The sequence below is a fragment of the Eleginops maclovinus genome, chromosome 16, assembly GCF_036324505.1.
Source record: "Eleginops maclovinus isolate JMC-PN-2008 ecotype Puerto Natales chromosome 16, JC_Emac_rtc_rv5, whole genome shotgun sequence".
NCBI classification, from domain to species: domain Eukaryota; kingdom Metazoa; phylum Chordata; class Actinopteri; order Perciformes; family Eleginopidae; genus Eleginops; species Eleginops maclovinus.
This window is the reverse complement of record NC_086364.1, coordinates 23,204,683-23,224,026: the sequence shown is the minus strand read 5'-3', so window position 1 is coordinate 23,224,026 and position 19,344 is coordinate 23,204,683. Positions and strand designations below refer to the sequence as shown.

At 42.7% G+C, this 19,344-nt stretch overlaps 2 protein-coding genes across 4 annotated transcripts; one reads left to right on the top strand and one right to left on the bottom strand.

Moving 5' to 3' along the window:
* The first annotated feature begins 358 nt into the window (after nt 1-358).
* Nucleotides 359-2,046, top strand: gadd45gip1 (growth arrest and DNA-damage-inducible, gamma interacting protein 1). The gene is made up of 2 exons (XM_063904337.1): nt 359-799; nt 1,564-2,046. The coding sequence occupies exons 1-2, from the start codon at nt 402-404 to the stop codon at nt 1,853-1,855; spliced, it is 690 nt and encodes a 229-aa protein (XP_063760407.1). The 5' UTR covers nt 359-401; the 3' UTR covers nt 1,856-2,046.
* A 951-nt stretch (nt 2,047-2,997) lies between these two features.
* Nucleotides 2,998-19,274, bottom strand: zgc:158403 (tetratricopeptide repeat protein 39A). 3 transcript variants are annotated; one of them, XM_063904334.1, is made up of 18 exons: nt 19,117-19,274; nt 17,789-17,893; nt 16,691-16,822; nt 15,477-15,535; nt 14,516-14,583; nt 14,293-14,357; nt 13,443-13,542; nt 13,294-13,359; nt 13,101-13,209; nt 12,014-12,081; nt 10,693-10,752; nt 7,920-8,081; nt 7,727-7,818; nt 5,987-6,107; nt 5,799-5,910; nt 5,603-5,717; nt 4,272-4,388; nt 2,998-3,592 (listed from the first exon to the last, which is right to left on the bottom strand). In XM_063904334.1, the coding sequence occupies exons 1-18, from the start codon at nt 19,149-19,151 to the stop codon at nt 3,484-3,486; spliced, it is 1,695 nt and encodes a 564-aa protein (XP_063760404.1). In that variant the 5' UTR covers nt 19,152-19,274; the 3' UTR covers nt 2,998-3,483. The 3 variants fall into 3 exon arrangements, with proteins under 3 accessions (XP_063760404.1, XP_063760405.1, XP_063760406.1); XM_063904335.1 differs by lacking the exon at nt 17,789-17,893 and having other exon boundaries at nt 19,117-19,270; XM_063904336.1 differs by lacking the exon at nt 19,117-19,274 and having other exon boundaries at nt 17,741-17,893.
* Between the last annotated feature and the right edge of the window lie 70 nt (nt 19,275-19,344).

The following is a 19,344-nucleotide window of genomic DNA, read 5'->3' as shown; positions in this document are numbered from 1 at the left end:
AATCGCTATTAAAGCCAAAGTGTGATGGAATATATGTATTAAAAAGACTAGAACAGATATGACGATGGGCGAAGAGAGACATAATCTTGAGAGCACCCTGAATAATTGAGACAATTAAGAGGTGGTTTATTTGATATTTGTATTTAATTTAATTGTATTAAATGTAATTATTTTTTATTTTGTTGTATTTTTCATTTTATTCTATTATATTTCTTGTTATGCTATTTGTTTTTATTATTATTATTATTATTATTATTATTATTAATAATAATAATAATGTTATTCCAATCATATAACCCCTGACCCTACGGCTCCACTGTCCAGTCCATAGATGGCGCTACGAACCTTCCCGCTGGTTTCTCCTCCTCCATTAAAACCAAAGAAGTAGTAGTAAAACCAAGATGGCGGCCTCCATGCTATGCGTGAGGACGTCAATGTTCTTCAGGACTTTAAAGGGAATATCAGGCTCAAAAACTCTACTTTCTGCAAACCCGCAGACGTTATTACTGCAGACAGCTTCTTATAACCCTAAACCTTTGAAACGGAACCTGCAGGGCCCCTATATTCCCGATAAAGACAGCGAAAAGACTCCCGAGTGGCAGAAAACGCCTCGGTTTGACCGGAAGCTGTTTGGTCGGTACGGGTCTGCTTCGGGGATCGACCCCACGTCTCTGTGGCCGAACCATGAGCAGCTGGAGAGGATCATCGAGGAGGAGAATCAGTGGCATCCTCCTTTAGAGGTGATGCTGAAGAACCTGCGGGAGAAGGAGAGGAAGGACACCGAGAAACGGCTGGCGAAGTGAGTGGTGTGGATGAGATTAACTGTGCGCCAATTATCGGACAACAATAATACATGTTATATATCACGCGCTTTATCAAGTGTTCAAAGACGCTTTACACAGCTAAACACATACAATAAAAACAGAGACTAATACCACATTCAGCTCGAGGACACAGCGTTCATTACACGTTAAAAGCTAGCCTTAACAGGTGAGCTTTTCTCGGTGTTTTGAAGGTGGGGAGGTCAGTCTGTGATGGCTTCCAGAGGGACGGGGCAGCGATGGAGAAGGCTCTGTCAGCTGGTAAAACTGGGTTTACTCACTGGTTTAGAAAGTACAAGTACAACATTATGGTACTTGTACTTGGTAGTGGGGTGTTTTATTTTCAGGCCACTTTATGATTTACGGAAGAACATTAGGGCCACATAAGAAACACATTTGGGATGTGACCAAAAGAGAGTAAGGTCAGAACTATTCTGAATAAAATTATTGGCCAACATTGTTTTTTATTTCAGGAAAAAATATGTCTGAGATAAAATAAATTTGATGAACAAATGAATTATTAATTACATTTAAAAATATTATAATATATATATATTGACATCTAAGTAGCCAACAGTTTTTTCTAGCAGCTTCATTTATCAGTAAGCCGATTGAGAGCTACTTCAATGACATCTTTAACATCTAAATCTTTGCTACTGAAATGCATGTTCCAACTTATTTTGCCTTGTATTTTACACGCTCTACATTTACATCATGCTAATGTCTCCTGTCTCCATCTCAGGGAGAAACTCATCGCAGCCAACATGGCCAAAATGCCCAAGATGGTCGCTGAGTGGCGCAAAGAGAAGCTTCAGACCAAGATGAAGTTGAAGGAGGAGAAAACCCGCCGCACAAAACTGCTCGCCGAGGCCCGGGAGAGTCTGGGTCAAACTCTGGACCCCCGCAACCACAAGTTCCTGGAAATGGTTGCAGATCTAGAGAAGGAAGAGAAGAAGAAGCAGAAACTGATGAAGCGCAGGCTGAAGCAGGAGCAGGCGGCGGTTCCTCTCGCTCCTCCCCCTGCCTCCACGTAGCTCAGAGTCAGACGTGAGGTTCTGCCGGGCCTCGTGAGACTGTAATCAAGGGCGGAGGGTGGGCTGCACTTCAGCGGGACACATGGTTAGAGAGTAACCGATGGCTTCTGCAAAAAAAACTACATCCCTTTTCCCTTTGTTGATAACTGTTACTCTGTGTTTGAAATAAATACACTTCTTTCCTGTTTGAATTTTGACTTCATTTATCATTCAATAAAGATCACTATCAACACAAGGCTTCTATCAGATCGTGTACCCGAGTAAAAGTAGAAGTACTCTGATCTTGTACTTCAGTAAAAGTAGAAGTACTCTGATATTGTACTTGAGTAAAGTAGAAGTACTCAGATCTTGTACTTGAGTAAAGTAGAAGTACTCAGATCTTGTACTTGAGTAAAGTAGAAGTACTCAGATCTTGTACTTGAGTAAAGTAGAAGTACTCAGGTCTTGTACTTGAGTAAAGTAGAAGTACTCAGGTCTTGTACTTGAGTAAAGTAGAAGTACTCAGATCTTGTACTTGAGTAAAGTAGAAGTACTCAGATCTTGTACTTGAGTAAAGTAGAAGTACTCAGGTCTTGTACTTGAGTAAAGTAGAAGTACTCAGGTCTTGTACTTGAGTAAAGTAGAAGTACCAGAGTGTAGGAATACTCTGTCACAGTAAAAGTATTCTAAATGTTCCTCCAGTGAAAGTAGAAAGTACTCTCCTCTAAATGTACTTAAAGTAGTGACAGTAAAAGTAGTCATTGTCTGATTGGTCCATTTCAGAATAATATCTCTGATATGTTTTATAATGATTGATCATTAAAGTGTTCTCAGAGCTGGTAAAGGTGCAGCTAGTTTGAATGGCTTTGTATACTGCGGGGTAGCTGCTGGATTTACTGCAGGTGAACTACAGTCTGATTTAAGGGATTATATTTACCATCATTAATCCTAATCTGCCTAGCAACTAAAGGGATTAAATACATGTAGAGGAGTGAAAGTACACAGTATCATAAAATGGAAATACTGAAGTAAAGTACAAGTATTTCATTGAGATAATGTAACTCCTTCGGGCTTCATGTTGTCTTTTAAAACAAGATAAATATATATATTAAACGATCTACAGAATTCTGCTATTGTTGGTTGAATTCATCACGAAACAGAGATTTGTGAGTGGAATTTATTTATACAAAAATAATTTGTATACATTGACGTTTTGGAAAGTGCAGATCTCCCTCAACACTGGAATGCTTTACATTGCATCTGGTTCAAATAAATCTTCTATCAAATTGCAGTTGAAGTACCGTGAAGATCATCTTTCCTAAAACAAATTATTCTGAATGAACTCAATCATATTGGTATGTATGTATACAGTAAAGTTAAATAATTACTATACAATTCATTAAGACAACCATACAATATTATATATATGTGATATTTATAAGGACTTTGAATCAGAGTGTTGTTTAATTTTCAATATAAAGCATAAAACTAAAAATAAAAACGTCTCCTGTATTTACACCGTCTTGTTGTCTTGTGTTCAGTGGTGTGTTGGTGAAGTAGGTATATCCAAACACAGGGATAATAACCCTGTTGGGTACCAAGTTAAAAGCTTGAAGATGATGAAAAGGAGGTGAGGAAGAGGCGTCCTCCTACATGTGTGTGTCTTCCTCCTCCCCGGGGTCGGCCTTCAGTTTGGCCAGAGCAGCGTGAACCCTGAACTGAGTACGAGACTCCATCGAGTAATCTTTGTAGTTTTGTCTGAAAGAGAAAACGCACATTTATTAACTTTAGCTTAGCGGTGGAGACGTGAAGTCATGTGACCGTGCTGTAGTTCCTTTATAGCCCAACATTAGCCACCTTTAGCTTAGCGGTGGAGACGTGAAGTCATGTGACCGTGCTGTAGTTCCTTTATAGCCCAACATTAGCCTCCTTTAGCTTAGCGGTGGTGACGTGAAGTCATGTGACCGTGCTGTAGTTCCTTTATAGCCCAACATTAGCCTCCTTTAGCTTAGCGGTGGAGACGTGAAGTCATGTGACCGTGCTGTAGTTCCTTTATAGCCCAACATTAGCCTCCTTTAGCTTAGCGGTGGAGACGTGAAGTCATGTGACCGTGCTGTAGTTCCTTTATAGCCCAACATTAGCCACCTTTAGCTTAGCGGTGGTGACGTGAAGTCATGTGACCGTGCTGTAGTTCCTTTATAGCCCAACATTAGCCTCCTTTAGCTTAGCGGTGGTGACGTGAAGTCATGTGACCGTGCTGTAGTTCCTTTATAGCCCAACATTAATATTTTTACTTCAGAAATCCTAAAGTGGTGTAAATATGTGTTGATTATCCTGCTGAAGTAAACATGTCGGTATGTAAGGGAACCGGGGAGATGCTGCCTTCAGGGTCCACTACAGAAATACAACATCCCTGCACCGCTGTATTCAGACTTACTTGGCCTTGTGCAGTAGTTTGATAGCCTCGTCTCTCCGGCCCTGGGCTATGTAGAGCAGGCTGAGCTCCACCAGAGAGTTGGGCACCAGGTAGTGGTCGAACTTGATCTTCTTTTCACTAAAAGAAGGTGAACAAACCGTTACAGTAAACACCTTACACACAATATATCATGTAACACTGAACAAGAGATTGGTTTCCCTGCAGGTAGGCTAATAAGATAAATGAATACACTTTTTTGTTTCCTTACAAGACCTGGTTAAAAGCGTCCTTACTCATTACTGTCAGTGTGATTGCAGGAAGAAGTAATGTCATTCTGGGTAAATATTTACTGTAGGACTTGGTGGGCGAGTTGCTGAGCAAACATTAGCCTGTCAATACATCCCGGTAGGAGCTGCTCATGGGGATGTTCTTAAAGACAGTAATAAGAGCTTCACGTAAAGGTAAGCAAACACTAAGCTCTTAAAGCTTCGGGGGGAGCGATTGGAATGGAGAGAACCGGTTCCAGCTGTGAACAGGGACAAAGGTTTCTGTTTTTATCAGAACTGTACGTCTCAAAGCTTTTCATTTCCTGTTGTTGATGCCAGCAGGTTTTTCGGACAGTTATGAATTATAGAAACTGGTGCGTCACATCGGCAAACTCTGAGTTTTTGCAGCTTATCAGAACAACATGCCGGCATCAACAAAAGGAACCCTTAGCAATATTTTAAGATGGTCAATTGTCATGAGGCGGAAATTCTACTCTGTGTTCAGGTTCAGGGGCCGAGGGATTAGTCCTAAAACCCGGAATTGAATCATTTTAGCACATCCTGTCCTCTGGCCAAGAAGTCAATGGTTTTCTGAACAAGTTGTCTAAATGAGACGACTAAACTTCATCACGCCCAACATTAGCCGCCTTTAGCTTAGCGGTGGTGACGTGAAGTCATGTGACCGTGCTGTAGTTCCTTTATAGCCCAACATTAGCCGCCTTTAGCTTAGCGGTGGTGACGTGAAGTCATGTGACCGTGCTGTAGTTCCTTTATAGCCCAACATTAGCCTCCTTTAGCTTAGCGGTGGAGACGTGAAGTCATGTGACCGTGCTGTAGTTCCTTTATAGCCCAACATTAGCTTTCTACTTCAGAAATCATAAAGTGGTGTTAATATTTGGAGATTATCCTGCTGAACTAAACGTGTTAGCATCATAAATGTTCGTTTGACACAGAGATTATGTTGTGCAATAATGCAAAATCACATGGAGAAATCCCATTGGTTTTTTGTGAAGGGAACCTGGGAGATGCTAACCTCCGGGTCTATACAGTAATACTTCATCCCTGCACCACTTCACTGGAGCTCACCTTGCAAACACTTTGTTGAAGCACTCCTCAGCAGCCTGCAGGAGACCCTGGTTCTTAAAACACAGACCCTTCAGCAGGTAGATCACACAGCGGTCATCCACCAGATGCTCCTTTTCTGCGGAGGAGAGGAGCACACATTTTTACACAGAAGTCATCAAAGTTGTTCCACAGTTACACTTCCATTGAGCTGTTTTACCGGGAGACTCCAGAAGAGTGCGCTCTGCCTCAACCAAAGTCTGCATCATGCCTTCTGTCAGCTCCGGCCGTTTACTGATCATACTGAACCCGTTCCACATGTACATCATCTCCTATAATGAATGAGAATACCGTTTTACGCTCTGTGATTCAAACCCAGTGTGTGTGTCTGTGTGTGTGAAGCTTTACCAGCACTGGCACTGGCAGCCGGATTGGGTAGCGAGTCTTGTAGCGTCTGGCTTTACGGATAGCAAACTTCTCAGTCGGGGGAGACTTCCCAGCTATCTTCTGCTTTAAGGCGGGCACTTGTCTAAGGAAACGGCACAATGATGAAGAAAAGTGGGTAAAAAGGCATGAGTCGGAACAAGGGAAACCCAAAAATGCCTTAAATCTGCATTACCCATAAAGGCCAGCAGGGGGGACTTTGATACCACTTGTATCAAAGTCTATGAGAAAATGACCCTCTTCTCACGGTACTCCCTCAGTAAACCCTTCCATAATGAGTTCATGCTTTCAAACACCTCTTCTTTATTGCAAAATGATGGCCATTTTGTTATTTATGTCCCATTTGAATTAAATAGATGGTAACGAAGGGGCGGGGCTACCTTTTGATTGACTTGTTGTATTTTTTTCTCAGTAAAAACTCATTCACCAACTCAGCATGATAAATGAAAGTGATTGAGAAGTTGTGAGCATGGCGTTGATAAGCTTCCTCTTGAGTTAAAGCCATTTTAAGGAATCATTTTATACGTTAATCACAGTTTGCACGCGAGCTAGTGTTAGCTGCTCACTTAGCATGTTCTGTGGCTGCCAAAAACCACATGGCGACGGAACAAAATGCCAAACTTAAGGCTTCAAAAAGATGTGTTGTTAATCAATGGGTGACATGATGGTGACAACGTCCACTTGTTTTTCAAGTCAGCCTTAAGCCTCTGGTGTGCTTGTATATGAACTGGTATTTATTTGGGCCAAAACGGGGCAGTCTCACTAGCTCTAAACACAAAGATATACTCTGCCCGGCCAAAAAAAAGGTCCCTCTAATACTTGTTGGACCGCCTTTAGCTTTGATTACGGCACGCATTCTCTGTGGCATCGTTTCCACGAGCTTCTGCAACGTCTCAACATTTATTTCTGTCTGTCATTATTTTTTGATCTTGTATTGATGACGGGAGATTCTGACCACTGCGCAAAGTCTTCTCCAGCACATCCCAAAGATTCTCCATCGGGTTCAGGTCTGGACTCTGTGGCGGCCGATCCATGTGTGAAATGATGTCTCGTGCTCCCTGAACCACTCTCTCAAAATCTGAGTCCGATGGATCCTGGCATTGTCCTCTTGGAACATGCCCGCTCCATCAGGGAAGAAGAGATCCATGGATGGAATAACCTGGTCCTTCAGTATATTCAGGGAGTCAGCTGACCTCATTCTTTGGGCACATTGCTGAACCTAAACCAGACCAACTGCAGCCCCCCCAGATCATAGCACTGCCCCCACAGGCTGGGGACCTGTTTTTTGGCCGGGCAGTGTATAATAATCACACATAGACACATATTTGGGTGGTGCTTCTGTTCAACGCTTACATTTAAATCCAATATTAACTCTGTTTTCGCTCCGTATTTGGCCCCCTCCAACTCAAATATGAATGCTCCATTATGTTAACCAGCGAGCTAGTCATTCACTTTGTCCGTGGCGGAGAAAAGGTTTAATGAGAGCGGTGAGAGACCAGGTAAATGTTGAGTCATAAACATCCAGCCGCCTAGTAAATACACTTCATTTTCCTACAGGTTTCACACAAAGTACACAGAGAAGTATGTAAACGACGCCTCTCATAGCTTTTCTATGCATACATTGTAAAATGCATCTCTGACATAAACAATATCTGTGTGATTCTGAGGTAAATCAGTGGGCGATTCATGTGTGGATGTGTTTACCTAAAGAGGTCGACCTCGTCCTCCCCAAACGGTCTGGACTCGTCTTTAGGCAGCATGCTGAGGTAAGCAGCTTTCATGTAAACGTACATGGCCTATGGAGAGAAACATTGGTTTCATTTCTCAAGATGAATGGAGAAGTTTGCATCGAGAGAACATCGATCTAAATTCCCTGTCCCTGTCTCCTGCTCTGTACCTTGGACCAGCGGCTCTCCTGGCTCAGCAGGTCTGCGTAGAAGTACGCCATCTTCCAGTCTTGCTTGTAGGTGTAGCACCACATCAGCTCCCAGTAGCACATGTGGTGGAACTGCTTCCACGCCTGCTGGGCCTTGCAGCCATCTTCAAAGAGGGTGATAGCCTGGAACAGCAGGAAGATCACAGCGCATTAACAGATTCACAGGGAGGATGCTTTGGCGGAGCTGGACCTCTGTAGATAACGGGCTAGAACACTGGCTTGTTACCAGAAGGATTTAGCATAGTTTGATGCAGTCACGTACCTGATAGTCCCGTTTGAGTTAGTCATACAGTTTGCATTAAACTACCATCTTATTTATAAGTAACCCATGTGCTGTTGTATAATACTTTTCGTGAGCCCTGTAAAACACAAAAGTAAATGTTGTCCTATTTAGAGTTGATTATGGATTTCAACGTTATGTCACCTCTCCACTTTACGCCGTCACAATGAGTCTTATATTACGTCTTAACGTTAAGTCCTCCTGTCACATATCACAATCCGTCTTCACATTAAGTCCTCCTGTGACATATCACAAACCGTCTTCACGTTAAGTCCTCCTGTCACATATCACAATCCATCATCACGTTAAGTCCTCCTGTCACATATCACAATCCATCATCACGTTAAGTCCTCCTGTCACATATCACAATCCATCATCACGTTAAGTCCTCCTGTCACATATCACAATCCATCATCACGTTAAGTCAGGCACACCCACCGGCAAGCGTCAACACAACGGAACCGTGTGTATGCTGCGTTAGTCATCACGCTACGTCATCACGCTACCTCATCCTGCTACCTCATCCTGCTACCTCATCCTGCTACCTCATCATGCTACGTCTTGATGTTAAGTCATCACGCTACGTCCTCACGCTACGTCATCACGCTACGTCTTCACGCTACGTCATCACGCTACCTCATCCTGCTACGTCTTGACGTTAAGTCATCCCCTTAAGTCATCATGCTACGTCCTTACGCTACGTCATCACGCTACGTCCTCACGCTATATCATCACACTACATCTCCATGTTAAGTCATCGCGCTACGTCTCCACGATAAGTCATCGCGCTACGTCTCCATGATAAGTCATCGCGCTACGTCTCCATGTTAAGTCATCGCGCTACGTCTCCATGATAAGTCATCGTGCTACGTCTCCATGTTAAGTCATTGCGCTACGTCTCCATGATAAGTCATCACGCTACGTCTCCATGATAAGTCATCGCGCTACGTCTCCATGATAAGTCATCGCGCTACGTCTCCATGATAAGTCATCGCGCTACGTCTCCATGTTAAGTCATCGCGCTACGTCTCCATGTTAAGTCATCGCGCTACGTCTCCATGATAAGTCATCGCGCTACGTCTCCATGATAAGTCATCGCGCTACGTCTCCATGTTAAGTCATCGCGCTACGTCTCCATGTTAAGTCATCGCGCTACGTCTCCATGATAAGTCAACATGCTACGTCTCCATGATAAGTAATCGCGCTACGTCTCCATGATAAGTCAACACGCTACGTCCTCAAGCTACGTCTTCACGCTACGTCTTGATGTTAAGTCATCATGCTACGTCCTCACGCTACCTCATCCTGCTACGTCTTGATGTTAAGTCATCACGCTACGTCCTCACGCTACGTCTTCACGCTACGTCTTGATGTTAAGTCATCACGCTACGTCCTCACACTACCTCACCCTGCTACGTCTTGATGTTAAGTCATCACGCTACGTCCTCACGCTACGTCATCACACTACGTCTTCATGTTAAGTCATCACGCTACGTCCTCACGCTACGTCATTTTGCTACGTCTTCACGTTACGTCAGCACGCTACGTCATCCTGCTACGTCTTGACGTTAAGTCATCCCCTTAAGTCATCATGCTACGTCCTTACGCTACGTCATCACGCTACGTCCTCACGCTACATCATCACGCTACATCTCCATGTTAAGTCAACGCGCTACGTCTCCATGATAAGTCATCGCGCTACGTCTCCATGATAAGTCATCGCGCTACGTCTCCATGATAAGTCATCGCGCTACGTCTCCATGATAAGTCAACACGCTACGTCTCCATGATAAGTCAACACGCTACGTCTCCATGATAAGTCATCGCGCTACGTCTCCATGATAAGTCATCGCGCTACGTCTCCATGATAAGTCATCGCGCTACGTCTCCATGATAAGTCATCGCGCTACGTCTCCATGATAAGTCATCGCGCTACGTCTCCATGATAAGTCATCGCGCTACGTCTCCATGATAAGTCATATTTTCACGTGTTAATTTACATCTTTACGCAACAACTTTCGGTTGGGTCATCATATCACCAATCACAATACGTCTCCAAGTTAAACCATCATGTCCCGCTTCATGTACCGTAATTACGTTAAGTCCTCGTGTCATGGTTAACGATCAGTGTCCATTTTTAGAGATCATGTCACTGTTCATGTTACGTCACATACATAGGTAATTGATCTCTTTCCAAACTGAGCCAAGTAGTTTTGTTTCTCATCAAGCCGCATGTTTGCACTTGTTTAGAACTAATATCGTAACACTGAAGACTAAGGACGTGATGATTTCCTACTACCATTACGGACGCTCAATTAGGAAATTACCCATGTGGTTTCACGGGTTGGATCATCAGTATTTAGTGAGACATAATAATTATTAAATGTACAGGATATATAATATTGGTCATCCTTTTTTAAAGCTATCTCACTGACACACATTTGATGAACGAACCTCATCAATGTTCCCCTTGATCTCTTCAGTCCTGCCTGCAAAGAAGAGGAATATCGCTCCCTGGAAAGAAGAGAGAGATAGATTTCAGCGTCCGGTGTTAATCTGCTGTCATATTATCATCTTTTTAAAAGCAGACCTGATGTTTATTAATAACTCTTGGCAGGGTTTAATTTTTAACTTCTCACTTCTGGTTTGGTACACACTGTGTCACAGTTTTGAGTTTGTTCTCTGGGATGGGCAGCATGTAGGTTAAAGGTGCAGTGGGAATAGGGATTGGGAATTTACAAGAATAAGAGTTAGGAGGAGGAGAGGCAGGGGTGATAGCATGAAGGTGTGTGAGGGTTTAATGACGGAGAGAGGGTTCTGGGTGCAGAAGGAATGGCATTAGTGGAAGGTGGAGTGATATTCAGATAAAAGTAATCAGGGTGGGGATGACGTTAAAAAAGAAAAGAGAGGAAGGAGGGGGTTGTAAGAAAGAGCTGACATAAATTAAGATTAATTACAGTAAAAATAGAATAGCCTGAATTCATTTATAATACAGAGTCGAGGGATGACATATTTCTGTAGTGGACCCTGAAGTTAACATCTCCCTGGTTCCCTCAACAAAAAGTCAAAGGGATTTCTCCATGTGACTTTGGATATTGCAGAAAATAATCTGTCGAACAAACTTTTCTGATTTTCACACCTTTAGTTCAGCAGGATGATCTCCACACGTTAACACCACTTTATGATTTATGAAGTAAAAAGCTAATGTTGGGCTATAAAGGAACTACAGCACGGTCACATGACTTCACGTCACCACCGCTAAGCTAAAGGAGGCTAATGTTGGGCTATAAAGGAACTACAGCACGGTCACATGACTTCACGTCACCACCGCTAAGCTAAAGGAGGCTAATGTTGGGCTATAAAGGAACTACAGCACGGTCACATGACTTCACGTCACCACCGCTAAGCTAAAGGCGGCTAATGTTGGGCTATAAAGGAACTACAGCACGGTCACATGACTTCACGTCTCCACCGCTAAGCTAAAGGAGGCTAATGTTGGGCTATAAAGGAACTACAGCACGGTCACATGACTTCACGTCTCCACCGCTAAGCTAAAGGAGGCTAATGTTGGGCTATACATTTGATGTTTTATTCTCATCTTTTTCCTGCAGCTTACTCGCATCATATAGTCTATTTATATGTCTGTTATGTTAAGTATGATGCACTGTTGGAGGAGCTTCAGATTCCATTGCCAACAACTACACAGTATCTGTTGTGCATATGAAAAATAAAGCCTTTGAATCCTTTTTCTTAGATTATCTTTATTTTGACTCACCCGTGGATAACGGAGCCGGAAAGGTTTCAGCAGCTTTTCAGCTTCAGTCACATCTCCCTCCCCCGTACCTGGGAGCATGGAGCAGATATAATCACACATAATCACATTATAGGAATGTCTTAAAAACATTACTTATTAAGAGTGGTGCAGGAATGAGTTCTTAAACCCTGTCATTAAGACAGCATTTTAGCACTTTCTTAGCATTGGACATTTTTCGTGCTGTTGTTCCTTTATAGCCCAACATTAGCCTCCTTTAGCTTAGCGGTGGTGACGTGAAGTCATGTGACCGTGCTGTAGTTCCTTTATAGCCCAACATTAGCCGCCTTTAGCTTAGCGGTGGTGACGTGAAGTCATGTGACCGTGCTGTAGTTCCTCTATAGCCCAACATTAGCCGCCTTTAGCTTAGCGGTGGTGACCTGAAGTCAGGTGACCGTGCTGTAGTTCCTTTATAGCCCAACATTAGCCGCCTTTAGCTTAGCGGTGGAGACGTGAAGTCATGTGACCGTGCTGTAGTTCCTTTATAGCCCAACATTAGCCGCCTTTAGCTTAGCGGTGGTGACGTGAAGTCATGTGACCGTGCTGTAGTTCCTCTATAGCCCAACATTAGCCGCCTTTAGCTTAGCGGTGGTGACCTGAAGTCAGGTGACCGTGCTGTAGTTCCTTTATAGCCCAACATTAGCCGCCTTTAGCTTAGCGGTGGAGACGTGAAGTCATGTGACCGTGCTGTAGTTCCTTTATAGCCCAACATTAGCCGCCTTTAGCTTAGCGGTGGTGACGTGAAGTCATGTGACCGTGCTGTACTTCCTTTATAGCCCAACATTAGCCGCCTTTAGCTTAGCGGTGGTGACCTGAAGTCATGTGACCGTGCTGTAGTTCCTTTATAGCCCAACATTAGCTGCCTTTAGCTTCGCGGTGGAGACCTGAAGTCATGTGACCGTGCTGTAGTTCATTTATAGCAATAATCCAAAATCACATGGAGAAATCCCTTTAGCTTTTTGTTGAGGGAACCAGGGAGATGCTGCCTTCAGGGTCCACTACAGAAATATGTCATCCCTGCACCACTCTATATAAAAAAGGGCAGCTTTACCTAGTATGACTGTGAGAAAGGTGTAGTAGCAGAGCACTAGCAGAGCGCACAGCATGGAGCGCAGATTTATGCCCGTCGCACTGTCATGCAGCAAAGACAGACCGTACTCCTAGAAACAGAAAACACACATTTATTGAACATTCATTGAACTGGTGAATAAGTGTAGCCCAATAGAGGTCATAATATTTCCCACCTTGTCGCCAGAGAAGCCTGCAAACTCCAACAGTTTGAGTATCCGTGGAGGAAATAGAGAGAGGGTCTGTGAATAAAGAAGACCTGATGAAGTGAAAGACACAGTTTTCCACAATATGAAAAGCGCTGGAAGATATTTCTATGACGCACCAAGTTAAACGCTCCTATTCCGAATGATATTCCCCCCTCTAAGTGAACGTGGCTCGGTCCTTTGTTACAGCTGTGAGATCTAGTGAAGGTATGCAGTTCTCTGGATGGAAAAAACAGAAAGAATGTAAAATATTGGAGTGCAGTATAATAACATGGATGTGGATAAAGAATGTAATACTAAACTTTATAAACTACTAGTTAATACTGTTTTAGAACCTCTCTATAAAAGTGCCATAATTAAGAATAATTGTGAAAAATACAAAGAGGAATAAATAAAAGAAGAAATCCATAAACCAAATCATTTAAACATAATCAAGAAATATGAAATACGCTTTATGGATGTTGTCTGGATGTATTTACAGTTAAACTTATTTAATGCATTTATCTTTTAACACAACAGGGAAACGCAAAGCAATGAGTAAAATAAATAAATAACTACAGAAACAATAAAGTTAATAATATATAAAACAAAAATATAAACATCATTTTACTTATTTATTTAAAAGATATGTAAATAAATAAGTAAAATAATTATCGGAAATCATTTCAATAGCTTTTTGTTTTTAGATGTATATATTTGTAAAAACATGTATATCTTTTATTCATTATTTAATTCAAACCCTTTTTACATTACGGCATAGATTTAAGATGTTTTCCTCACAGATGTATTCTTTTTTATGGCGCTCCTTTGACTCTATAAATCATTACATTATCCCATGTTTTTAAAATACATTTTGACAACTACAGAAAGCAAAAATAATCAAGTTCCGTTTCATAATTATATATTTCAAATGTTTTTTGTGTGGGCCTACACGCTAAATGTGCACCCTCTCGTTCTCTGATTACTTACTTGTAAATTAAGTAACTGTTCCGCACTTTGATCCCTCCTTTGATAAAACTCACCATGTTCTCGTCCTGCAAAAACAACCCAAAAAAACAAATGAGTGGAAGTTTCATGCCATATATTCACTAAACACTTTCCAAATTAAACAGTGTTCAACATCTGGTTAGAGTGGAAACCGTGGTGTGCCGTAGCATAGGATATAAACAGTATTTCAAAATTCAATGAGCACCTGTAGGAAGGTGAGGGCAGCTCTTTGGAGTTGGCACTCTGCGTAACAAGCTTCTGCATGAAGCTGCACTGCAAACACACACACACACACACACACACACACACACACACACACACACACACACACACACACACACATTTAGATCATAGTAAGCAAGAATACAGAATCAAATCCACAGACGATCACACTTTATCTTCCATTGCTTTTGCCTTTTAACCGACTGTCGCATTTGGCTCCAAAGATGGAGATGCTGCGGTGTCTCGTTTCTGTGCTTCTGTACACACATCTGGTATTTTGGGTGCTTAGGTGCTTCCAAAGGAGGGCTAAATGCACTCTGAGTAGTGGAGGGTGCTCTCATAACGGTCAAAGTGTAGAACGCTGGGCACTTCTCAACGACCACCATCTTAGCTACGTCACGGAAGCTGCAGACTAGCTGCGATGTCACCGGTAAAGTCAGAACTATACAAATTAAAAGTTCTGTGTGTATTTCTCACTCATCAAGAAGCCACCGTTAATTGTATTTGCTTCATTGAGCAGTTTGTAATTATTTCCTACAGCTAAAAAAAATGTTGCCAGCTACATAGGTAGCTTACCAACAGCGCGATCATCACTTATGGCGTCACTTACTTAAGTTTCAGAGCATTTCCTTTCTGTGTAGACGGATGTTGAGGGTCAGTAATTATTAGTTTGTAAAAGAAAGTTGCACTCGACATTCAAGCTTGTCCAAAATGTCGTAATTAGTGCAGGGTTCTTCAGGTATGGCCAAAAAAAGGTGTTTTGTGAGGTCACAATGACCCTAAACCATCGAGTGCATAGCAATTAATTTAGGCAAATATGATTTTTGTGCCAATTTAAACACAATTTTCTCGAGGCATTCTGAGAAATTGCTTTGATAAGAAGGGGATGCATGTACATTAAACCAAAAAAGCATAATAAAAAGGAGGCATTGAAGCCTTTCTACCTTCAGTGAGTGATTCTCCTAACGACTTGTTGGATAAAACTGCGGTCTTCCGTCGAAACCTGAAACAGTATCAACACATCAGTTCTGTTTATTTCTGCCCACCACATATTTGCCGACAGCAATCATGCACTAATAACGCGAGTCCCTTCTCGCTATGTTAGAAGCAGCGAGGATTGGCTTCACTCATGCAAACTCAGTCAAATAGGTGGTGTGGTCAGGATCAGGCCATGGAAATACACTCATGCAAACGTCGCTGTTATGGCTCACGGTCTGGGGAAGAAGCAGCACTAAGTAAAGTGTTTTAAACCTAGAGTGGTGCAGGAATGAGTCCTTAAACTGGGAAATGAGTTAGCATTTAAGTATTTCTGGTATGGTCAATGTTTTCTTGAATGTATTTCTGGTTGTTAGCATAGCAGTGGTGACGTGAAGTCATGTGACTGTGCTGTAGTTCCTTTATAGCCCAACATTAGCCGCCTTTAGCTTAGCGGTGGTGACGTGAAGTCATGTGACCGTGCTGTAGTTCCTTTATAGCCCAACATTAGCCTCCTTTAGCTTAGCGGTGGTGACGTGAAGTCATGTGACCGTGCTGTAGCTCCTTTATAGCCCAACATTAGCCTCCTTTAGCTTAGCGGTGGTGACGTGAAGTCATGTGACCGTGCTGTAGCTCCTTTATAGCCCAACATTAGCCTCCTTTAGCTTAGCGGTGGTGACGGGAAGTCATGTGACCGTGCTGTAGTTCCTTTATAGCCCAACATTAGCCGCCTTTAGCTTAGCGTTGGTGATGTGAAGTCATGTGACCGTGCTGTAGTTCCTTTATAGCCCAACATTAGCCGCCTTTAGCTTAGCGGTGGAGACGTGAAGTCATGTGACCGTGCTGTAGTTCCTTTATAGCACAACATTTGCCGCCTTTAGCTTAGCGGTGGAGACGTGAAGTCATGTGACCGTGCTGTAGTTCCTTTATAGGCCAACATTAGCCGCCTTTAGCTTAGCGGTGGAGACATGAAGTCATGTGACTGTGCTGTAGTTCCTTTATAGCCCAACATTAGCTTTTTACTTCACGTAGGTATGATTAAACGTTTGTTTGACACAGATTATTTTCTGCAATCCAACAGACAAAGTCCCCTTGGATCTTTGTCTGTTGTCTTCAGGGCTAACCTACAGAGATACGACCTCCCTCCACCACTTCATAATCTACTTTCACAAAACATCCTGACCTCTGGCAGACCTCCTGGGCGCTCTTCATGGTATTTCCTGCGTTGCTGATGTCTTCTGGCTGGAAAGTCATCATGGCCTGCATTTCCAGCACTGTGGCGTAGATAAGAGCGTGGTACATACTCTCATTCACTCTGCAGAGGAAACATGGGAGGATCAACGTCATACACATAACACTGTAAGCAAACAGAGCAGGGGGGGGGGGGGGCACTTAGACCCAATACTTAAGTTAAAAAAGCCCTGGACTATATTGTAAAAGTTCTGTGTTAAAAGTAAAAGTCCTGCAGACAAATGTTACTGCAGCATAAAGCAACATGCATGCCTCGATTAAATGTACTCAGTTGTACCACTTTAGCAGAGCTTAGTTACTCTATGGCCCACATATTTTCCTGCCGGGTAAAGATAAGAGTAAATACACCGCTCTCTTTATCCTCCCTATCTGCTCTGCTGTCCCAAGCTTTCTTGCTCAGTGTTGATTCTGCAGGGCTGTTGAATCAGTCAAACGTTGGGCGTCAGCTTCAGCAAACACCTCACATCCTGGAGAAGTGAAGCCACCCCGCGAGTCATGGCTGACAGGAAACACAGTCCGACTGAACGGGAACTTCTTAACATAGACCAAATTCTGCTGAAATCATGCTAAAGACACGCCACCGTGCATGTGCTATAAACAGAGTACACCTGGAACCTCTGGGTGAAGTGTAATCAAGTACTGTAGAATTTCATACATTTATCAGACAGCTTTCACAGATTCAGATTATTAGCAAATTCAAAATAAACATTGACCTACAATTATATACATGGACTCCTTTGTTTACTTCTGGCTAGCGCTCCAACATATTGTACGTGATAGGCTAAGGGGCGGGACATCTCTAAGCAGGTTGACCAATCTCAGCAGAGCCGGCCAGCTAACCAATCAGAGCAGACTGGGCTCTGGTTTCAGACAGAGGGTGAAAAGAGGAGCTGCAGCACAGGCAGTGTGAGGAAAATAAAGAGCTTTCTGAACATTAAAGCATGGGGATAAAATAATAAATTAATATGTCTTAAAGCCTCACACTCAGACAGGAAGTGGAGCCAGACATGACTCGGGATTGTGGCGTTACCTCGGCCGCAGCCTCTCCAGGCTCTCGCTGAAGTGGTTGTTCAGGAAGAGATCCAGAGCCTCCATGCACTCATCCAGACTCTCCTTCAGAGTCATCTGTGAGGAGCTGCAACACAAACACACAGCAAATACTCTGAGTGTGTGTAGTAAGGGGGGGGGGGGGGGGGTCACTGATAAACACACAGGATCCATGTGGCGTACAGGAAGAGGTTCACAGCACCCAACCCTAACCCACTGAACACATTAACGAGGGGTGCAGGAATGAGTCCTAGAACTCTGGATGCATTTGAAGGATATAAAACGTTGCTTTGACACAGAGATTATGTTCTGCTATAATGTAAAACCACACGGAGAAATCCAATTGTGTTTTTGTGGAGGGAACCTGGGAGGCGCTGCCTTCAGGATCCAGTACAGAGAGGAGGAAATACCACAATCTGAACAGTCCAAGAGTACTCATGAAGAACTGAAACCTTACCACCACTTCGCAATGTTCTCCTATAATAACATGAGTGTGGGCATCAGTGAGATATAGGAGTATAGATGTGTCTTTATCCAGTCTTTACCACTCCTCAAAGAACTTTACATCCATCCTCACACAGAGCAAACAGGTAAATATCGAATGAACAAACTAACCTTTCTTTCAGGTATGCCATATTAAACTCATAAGACAAGCTGCATGCAAAAGACATAAATAATACATTCAAAACAGACAAGATATTGAAATACAAAAAGGACAATCAAAGGGCTTTTTAATATCATATATACTAAACAATTCAGCTGCAGTTCTTATTTTTCATTCACTTAAAGGCTTTTATACAGACACTTATGAAGTAAGATTTCTTTATAAATGTACCAAAAACATAAGGATATTATTTAGCACAAGGGCATCTTTGTTGGTTTCTAAGAAGAGACCGTAAATCATGTTAATTTAGGAACAGTTTTAGGTAAATGTAGTCATGTACATCCAGCCACAAAGCTTCTCAATACACACATTGGGGGAAACGCTTGTTCCAGCATCATCACAAAAACATTGAACAATTACTAGTTTCTAATTCACGGTTCCGTACCAAGTATGGGATGCTGCTTTACAATCTAAAATGCACTTCATTTGCTTTGGGAGTTTGGAGGAATTTTACAATTGTAGTTGATGTGTTTTTCGAAAAGCTGTGCAACAGTAAAGTTTGTGATCATTATGAACTACAAGGAAACGAAGTTAGCGTCTCCTAATGCAGCGGAGTGAGATGAATATGTTGCACTGTTTCCTGAACAGGTTGTTTTTACCCGTTAAAGCTGATCAGACAGCGGACATGAGAACGTTTTATTACTCACTTTTCTGCAGCATTTGCGTCTTTCCCATTGGACATGTTCTCTCTGTCAGGAGCTCACTGCAGGAGAACCAGAGCCAACCGACCGAGTTCCTTTATCCTTTAAAGCCCACCGTGCTGACAGAACTCACTCTCCTGTTGCTGAGGTCCACCAAAAGCGCTCTGAGGTGAAGGCACGCGCCTGACTCCTCCTCTGTGACGTCACTGCTAGCCAGAGCTGGGAGAAGTACTC

Coding starts and splice junctions, on each gene's coding strand:
- gadd45gip1 (XM_063904337.1), top strand. CDS start 402: ATGGCGGCCTCCATGCTATGCGTGAGGACGTCAATGTTCTTCAGGACT. Junction 800..1,563: donor ACCGAGAAACGGCTGGCGAA/GTGAGTGGTGTG, acceptor TCTCCATCTCAG/GGAGAAACTCATCGCAGCCA.
- zgc:158403 (XM_063904334.1), bottom strand. CDS start 19,151: ATGTCCAATGGGAAAGACGCAAATGCTGCAGAAAA. Junction 13,543..14,292: donor AACAGTTACTTAATTTACAA/GTAAGTAATCAG, acceptor TTTTCCATCCAG/AGAACTGCATACCTTCACTA. Junction 3,593..4,271: donor AAACTACTGCACAAGGCCAA/GTAAGTCTGAAT, acceptor TTTCTCTTTCAG/ACAAAACTACAAAGATTACT.